The following is a 7,719-nucleotide window of genomic DNA, read 5'->3' as shown; positions in this document are numbered from 1 at the left end:
TTTAAATCTTTTTATTGACAATACAATGATATCAAATGGGTTGTCTTGTATGAGATGTACTGTGAGGAAGCTGAAACTGAGGCCCATGCAATGTGGACAAGTAAAAAAGGCACAGATGGTAAGGAGTGCTAGGGGCCTGTCAATCGATCAGGTAATCACTTGATCACCTTTTCTTCAATAAAATTGCACTTTCTATCAAAAATAAAATAAATTGGTCCGTATAATTTTATTCAAACGTGTTACACTATGAACCAATCCCAACCAATAACAATATCATAAGCTAGAAAACTACTACCCTAAATCTGTAAGAGGGCCTCAAAGTTGGAAGTCCAACCCATCCTAGGCCATTATAACCAATCTCAGATTATAAGGGTGCTCAAAACACCTCTCTCACACAATTGAACGGTGATTCCTTATAACAATGAATGCAATTAGGCCTGTGTTACTAACTATACAGGGTGAGATTTATAGTTTAATTATACAACATTGACACAGTCAGAGTGTAAGTGTAGAACCAACATTTTTTCGTTGGCAACTACCGTGACCGAGTCTGACTAGACGCCTTGCCACTAACACCTGATATCTGCTTTAGGTTGGTAAGCGCATCCTGGGCATGCCTCTTTGCATTGGCACTCCCATGTTTAAAGGCTTCCACCAATGCCCTAACCAAAGATTGATTAAGCCCAAGCCGTTGACTCTGGCTTTCCACTCTCAGAATCCTCTCTATCATCCAAATTGCCCTCTCTTGAAGCTCTCCCGGTCGAACTTCTGTGAAAAGAGTGATCAGGGCATCGATCACACCCTGCTGCTCAAGCTCTTCAACTACTCTCTTGAAATTGTTGGAGGTATCCGACACTAGTGTGGAAAGTGCATCCACTGCAGCAATCTGAACGTCAGTGTCCTCATCTGCTAGAAGCTCAACCAGAGGTTTGATACAGCTGCTCTTATGCAAACACAACTGACTATCTTCTTCACATGCAGCATCATGTATGGGACATGTAGAAGGATTCTTTGAAGCCTTCCCACACATGAACACTAAGGAAGAGCAGAATCCTTGAGGAGGTGGCGGTTCTGCGTCCCCAGAAGTAACTGACCTTCCGCATTCGGACAAGTTTTTCAATCCAAGGGCAGCTAGTTGTTTCACTCTTGGTTTTGAAGAAAAACCAAGCTGCCCACAGAAAATGGTCATAAGGCGATGCTCTTTCACAATAGTAAGAGTTTGCGAATCAAGACTCCTTGTAAAGTGAAGTAAAAGTCCAAGAAGCCCCTCCGCCATGCTTGATGCTGGTCGAGAAATCCTCACATTGGAGCTGCGGCTCTGGTTTCTGAGAGTAGTAACAGTCCATTTCACAAAACTAGCTCCTAATAGTGTTTTCACTTCATCTTCTGATAGGGAAAGGTTAGCAAGTATACAAGCAGCATCAGATCGCTCACCTTCTGTGGATTGGTTGTCTAAGAGTTTGTCTTTCAACAAGGGAAGCTTGTTAGGTCTCAACTCATTTGCTAAATCTTGACCAAACCTTTCTGAGAGTACTCTTGTAAGTCTGAAAGCATAAATTCTATGTTCAACTTCTGGGTGTTCAAGAAATGATATGATGGTTTTGATGCCTTCCCCAGATTTTACATGAGATGTTACCGACTCTGCAAAATATAAAACATGGTTTACTGTAAATACAATATTATGAATCTGAATCTCCATTTTATAAGGTATTGTTGTCATACATAACAGAGCATTTTACAATTGCAGGAGAAATGTCTCCATTCTACAATTGTATTCAACGTCTCACAACCCTAAACAAATTTAGCTTGTAAATATGAAACCCAGTTTATAAAAAGTTAACCTAATTTCCTGCAAATATTTGATGTACCATGAATTCCAATATCTTGCGCATTCAGTTTTGCAATTTGAGGTACATAAAAACAGCAATAATTATGTAAGTAGCAAGATTTAATGATCATAACGGTAATTTAGTGACAAAAGTAAGGAAAAGGATTCCACATCCAGAGGTTAAGAACAATAGCTGAGAATATAAAGATGGACAATCATGAACACCATCATGGTCCTAGGAACTAACTAGATTGACAACCACTATATATATAAAATTTTTGAGACAGAAAAAAATGATGAGGAGGGCGGACAATCATGAAGACTCTACCTAACTGTGAATATGGTAGCCCCTACCTGCTGAGGAATGTCTAAAGGATCTAAACAGTACAGAGGCCACAGACACTCTCTTTAGGTCAGTTCAGCTATAGCTTGACCTTAATCCCAACAGGGTCTTGATAGCATCAGCTGATGAGCATATTGAGTGAAAACCAACATCATGCCCCGGAAGGGACATCCCCTATTCATAATCATCATGGTAGAAGACTAGGGTATTTTAGTTGAAAAAATTATTGTAATTCAAAATTCACATTGCTTCTTTTATATTGTTTTTGACAGGCCACCTTTGAGGAGATAAGTATACAGGATTTATTTATTTCATGTATGGAAAATTTTAAAAAGTATAGCTTCCTAATATTACCATCAAACCAACATGAAGGCCTTCAACAGCATCAGCCACATTTATTTTTAAGTTTCATTTCCTATGGAATAAAATAGATCAAACAAATAAAAATCGGACATATATTGATTGGAGGCGATGCTATCTTTTTATGGGTGAGTTACACAAGTAAACTCAGTACCTCCCCTCCACCCATTATTGTGGGAGGAGGAAGTGTCATTCGAATTAGAGCTCATTGGCATCATGAGATATTAACAGAGAAAGATTTAATAAGATGCATATGAATGAAGGCATGTTGTGGTGACTGGGAATATATTCCCTTTAGAATTAAATTTGTTGACAAGGTATTACCTGATGCTTGGGGAGACGATGCAATTCCATATAGGATATGGAGAATGGGTGCTTGACATTGAACGGGTGCAGCAGATAGAAGCTCCAAAAGACTAAATATAAATGATTTGGACTGCATTGAATGACCTTTCTTGTCAATGGATGCCAACTCCCAGTGTCCTGGATTTGAAACAATGTTGGCAATTGTAGATGCAGCCAGTTCCTTCAAATCAGGAGAATCATCCTGATTTTCAAACAGAATATTTATAAGAGCTGGAAGCACTGCAGCGTCAACAAGGATGGTTGCATTATCATCGAACCCTGACAAATTATACAGTGCTTGCAAGCTTGGTGCCCTTCCTTCTGGCTTAGATAGTAATTCAACTAGAATTTTTGAACTTTGCCTAGCAATTTGTTCTTTACTGCTATTTGTCAAGGTCATCCTTCCCACAATAGATGCCATCTCTATTTTAACATCATCAGTAGCTGTTCCAATAAATGCTCCACATTAAAATTAAGATATATGATACTAAAATCTATTATACACTACATGGAACTGATATAAGTAAGAAGAATATTTCAAGAAACTTCTCTTTCCGGCATACTATTCAATTGCTCTACGTAGAAACAAATAGTAGTTACTAGTTACAATGTAATGTTGTATTCTCTTAACATATATGGTATGACATATAATAATTTATGTACCACAGAAACAAAAACTTCATAAAACATACCTTCACATAGCCGACTAAGTAAGGGTTCAAATCTCCCAGCAGCTGCTAAAGGTTGAACATTTTCCTCCACCCTCTCCATCTGCTTCAAGACCTCCTCAGCTAGATTGGATAAAGAAGGATGCTCCAGATTTCCTGCCAGGCTCGAGAGAAGAACTAATGCACCTTTTTCTGATGCAATTTTTGTGCAACAAGCTTCATCACTAGAGAACTCAAGTAATAACTTCACAGCATACTCTCTCTCTTTCTCTGAGCTCCCAATAAGACCATGTATGGCCAATCTAGTGATACCCTCTTCAAGCATTATTTTCTAGAAATATTTTATACATATCATCAGAAACTACCAACAGTAGGAACAGAGACCATATGGCCCTAAAAGATACAAATATTTGCATATGGGGAACAAAATTACATACTTTGTCAAAGATCAATGTAAGTCTTACAGTATCAATTTTATTTATTTATTTTTTTAATTGGTAAGTTATACGCACACCTAGAAGGTTTTGAACTTACAACCTTAACATCCACTCCTTTTTGTGGAGGGAGGAGGTGTCATTTCTGCTAGAGCTCATTGGAATCAAACTATTACATTATTACTACAAATTTTACAAAATTTATTTAATGAAAGGAAGGAAAAATATAACTTTTGATGAAAGATCAGCTTTAAAAAATAAAAAATAAGAACTGCACTTTGTTCATTTGCAACTCCCCTCCTATCACTCTCTATTTGCATACCAACTATATTCATGGCTCTCTCTCTCTCTCTCTCCATAACTTATGCACAATGTTGTTAAATTATCAGCAATGATTCAAGATGTTTCTTGTGCATATTTCACATAGTTCCCTGTGCATATTTCACATTGTGCACCTTTAAGGTTCAAACTAGTTTCTCATCGTTGATCACCAACATCTCTAGATTAACAATAATTCATAGTTGCAAAATTTTCAAGAAAAGACTTGGAAAAAACTCACCTTGCTTTCTTCGTCTCTAGCCATGCTAAACAAAGTCATAAGCGCCTTGCTTCTCAAATGCGTCCCTATACTCTTGGAACAATTCCTAAGCAACTTAACAACGAGGAGAACAATGCCAGCATTCCTCACTCTATATCTACAACCAGGATAATCTTCCGAAACCCTATACATACTATCCAGTATTCTCTCAATGTTTTCCACTGCAACAGGCTCCTCACTAAGACATTGCACTGCGGTCTTAACCTGAATTTCAATATTCCTACTAATCCACTCCTCAATTGCTCCGGCCAATCCGATATTCGGTTTCAACTCCAACGACTTGAGCACCTGTCCGGTGACTGGACAAGTCGGATCACGACCGTCCTCTATGCACCGCTCGAACCAGTACTCAATGGCGCTGCGCTCGTAGTTCTGAGAAGACTCGAGCACCACGGGATCCTTCATCACCTCTTTGGTTAAAGGACACAGGAAATTCTTGAACGGCGATATCTGAGCGGCGTCGTCTTCGAAATCGAAGTCCAGTGTCGGCGCAACGATGTCCGGCTGAACTGACCAGTTGCTTAAGATTCTCTCCAGAGAGACCAAAATCCGCCTCTCGGATATCGAATTGGATCGCGTTAGGTCATCTTTGAAGAGCTTGACTTGCTCCGATAACTCGGAATAGTTATCGGATTCAATCCCTAGAGCTCGCGCTAAGTCCATGATTATGGCGCTTTGTACTGCTTTGCTTGTTCGTCTTCCTTGTCCCTCTTTCTGCAGCGTACAATGCACTCTCTCCTCGTTCTCCGTTACCTGCCAAAATCAAAATCAACAGCCGTGGCAGAAAAATTAGAGCGAGCGAGAGAAAGAGAGAGAAAATTACAGTGAATTGAGTTTGCTTCATGTCTCGGGAGAGATCGGCGATTTTTTTGCGGAGATCGGGGAGGTCGGAGTCGAGCAAAGCAAGCCAATTAGCTATGGCTGAAGTGCGCTCTTGGAGAGTATCGCAGAGCGATCGGCAATTGACGAGGACGAAGATCTTGCTGCGTTTGGAGTAAAGCGAAGCCGCATCGGCGGCTACAGAGAGATCGGCAGCGATTCCTTTGAGCGCAGTGAGTGCGGCGGCGGGGAGAGACTCAGGCGAAGGGGACGAGCGGAGGAGCTGTTGGAGAATGAACTGGAGGCGGCTTGCGAAGGAGCAGAAACGCCGAGGGTTGTCGAAGTAGAACCGAGGTTGGTGGTCGTCGGTGGGGCAGAGCTCAGAAAGCGATTGCTGGATAGAGTCAATCGCAGCTGAAACTGACGCCGGCGAGGGCGTTGGTGGTGCTGACGTCATTTCACGGTGAGAGTGACATGGTGGTCTGGTCAAAAAGTGAAAGTGAAAGTGAAAGGCACGGCGAGAGTTGGTTGAAGTTGGCTGAAGAGAAGAGAAGAGAAGAGAAGAGAATAATGTGATTTAGGATAACGTTGGGTTTGATTTTCTCTTTCTTTCTGTTTCGCGTTTGTATTTGTTCTGTTCCGTTGTTGAGTTATTGAGTAGAGAATAGTACCGCGTTGGAGGGTGTGGAATGTGGAGAAGGAAGAGTCAAAGTTTGACTTAAAACTAAAACCGCGGACTTTCAGGTTCAACGTTAACTTTTTTTAAAAGAAATGGCGCAGCCACGTTCAGGGGACGAGTAACGAGTCAGCCGGACGTGGATCACTTGATCCGAATTCATTCGGATCCAAATTTTCGCCTGCTTGTTTTTTGTTTGTGCTAGCCCGATATTTGAAAAAATAAAAAAAGTTTTGTTCCCTTTTTATATCTTTTTGGTAACTACATAAAAACTAAAGAACATAACTTCAAAATAGAAATTTGAGTCTCGAAACAAAACAAAGTTCCTCTTTTCTTTTGTGTACTGGGAGGAAAATACCTCTGTCCATCTTTTGGCCTGGCAATTTTGCTCAACTGACCTTGGTAGTTCCAGCTTTTTACATAAATAGAATCAAACTCTCTCCTCTTTTGGAATCTTCTTCTCTCTTTTCTAATTAAGTTTTTATTCAATAAAAAAACAAAAAACAAATTTCTCAAAATTTTGTGTTCTCCCATCTATTTTATAATTTGATAGTTGGAAGGGAAGAATTTAAACATGAATGTTAAAGACGTCGAAATGTGCTATTAAAGACGTCGAAATGTGCTAACTTAGTTGAGATACAAAACTCTTAACCTCGTTAAATAATATAAGAGCTTCCCGTTGTCATAACATAAAAATCCTATTCTTAATACCTACAAAGCTTTATACATTTCGAATGTTTCTAAAATAAATAAATAAATATATATTAGTCTTTGAGCACGCGTTTACATGCGTACTCAAAGGCTCTTCTATTTTTTGGGTAAACGTTAATTTAGAGCATTTATTATAATTCGAAATTACTAAATTTTCTAATCACAAAAAAACTTAGGGGTGTGATGAGTATTATATGTGGTGAAATAATTTTTCATCACACCCCTAGGTCTTTTTTGTGTTTGGAAAATGTAGTAATCCCAAATTATAATTGTACGGCACCCTATACCCGAACCCATTTGGGCCTTGGACTCTAATATGAAGATACGGCCCATAAACTTAATCTCTTTCTACCCGGAAGCCCATCTCAAACCCACACAAGCTGCGGGCCTAAGTTTTGCCACCTCATCCTTGCTCGGCAATACTTTCCCGTGCAGTGAAGAGAGAATGACATTCAAATACGCCGCCCCTTACGTGCTCGGCAGTGCCTTAGGGAACGTCGCTGCCGAGAATATCTGCATGAGTGAGAACCAAGTTCCAAGGCCACTCACACCACACTCCACTCCCACCTAACCACCCACATATGATCAATGATATTGGACCTCTCATTGCACTAACCATGGAAATAATCATAGCCTCTCCACTAACTTAGAGGTATAAATATGAGAAGTTGAAAGAAGAAAGGGGGTTGTTGAAAGGTTCTAAAAGAAACAGAAAACAAGAGAGCGAGAGATAGAAAGAGAGAGAGAGAGAGAGCTTCATTGAGTTTCTGTGCCAAGAACCTCACCCATAGTAGGAAATCCAAAGCCCACGTTACAAATATATTGTGAGCCCAAGAGTGAACTGGCCCTTTAAGTCCACTTTGGGTGCGCACAATTGGCGCAGTCTGTGGGGATCTCCTACAAGGCAGTGGTTCGGCCGAGACTCACGCACGGAAAA

At 40.1% G+C, this 7,719-nt stretch overlaps 1 protein-coding gene across 1 annotated transcript; it reads right to left on the bottom strand.

Moving 5' to 3' along the window:
- Positions 1-202: 202 nt before the first annotated feature.
- On the bottom strand, positions 203-6,297 carry LOC136061856 (U-box domain-containing protein 43-like). Its single transcript, XM_065760227.1, has 5 exons — positions 5,400-6,297; positions 4,538-5,329; positions 3,569-3,875; positions 2,856-3,320; positions 203-1,641 (listed from the first exon to the last, which is right to left on the bottom strand). Exons 1-5 carry the CDS (start codon positions 5,850-5,852, stop codon positions 536-538), a joined length of 3,123 nt encoding a protein of 1,040 aa, XP_065616299.1. The 5' UTR covers positions 5,853-6,297; the 3' UTR covers positions 203-535.
- Between the last annotated feature and the right edge of the window lie 1,422 nt (positions 6,298-7,719).

The sequence above is a fragment of the Quercus suber genome, unplaced genomic scaffold (assembly GCF_002906115.3).
Source record: "Quercus suber isolate HL8 unplaced genomic scaffold, Cork oak 2.0 scaffold_358, whole genome shotgun sequence".
In the NCBI taxonomy this organism is placed as follows: Eukaryota; Viridiplantae; Streptophyta; class Magnoliopsida; order Fagales; family Fagaceae; genus Quercus; species Quercus suber.
The sequence above is the reverse complement of the archived record's forward strand: the minus strand, read 5'-3'. Positions and strand labels throughout refer to the sequence as shown.

Bases quoted from the DNA above. Each gene is read 5' to 3' on its own strand.
- LOC136061856 (XM_065760227.1), bottom strand. From the start codon at position 5,852: ATGACGTCAGCACCACCAACGCCCTCGCCGGCGTCAGTTTCAGCTGCG. The intron at 5,330-5,399 runs GTAATTTTCTCT...TGATTTTGGCAG, and splicing joins TGAAGCAAACTCAATTCACT to GTAACGGAGAACGAGGAGAG. The intron at 3,876-4,537 runs GTGAGTTTTTTC...AAATATTTCTAG, and splicing joins CTAGAGACGAAGAAAGCAAG to AAAATAATGCTTGAAGAGGG.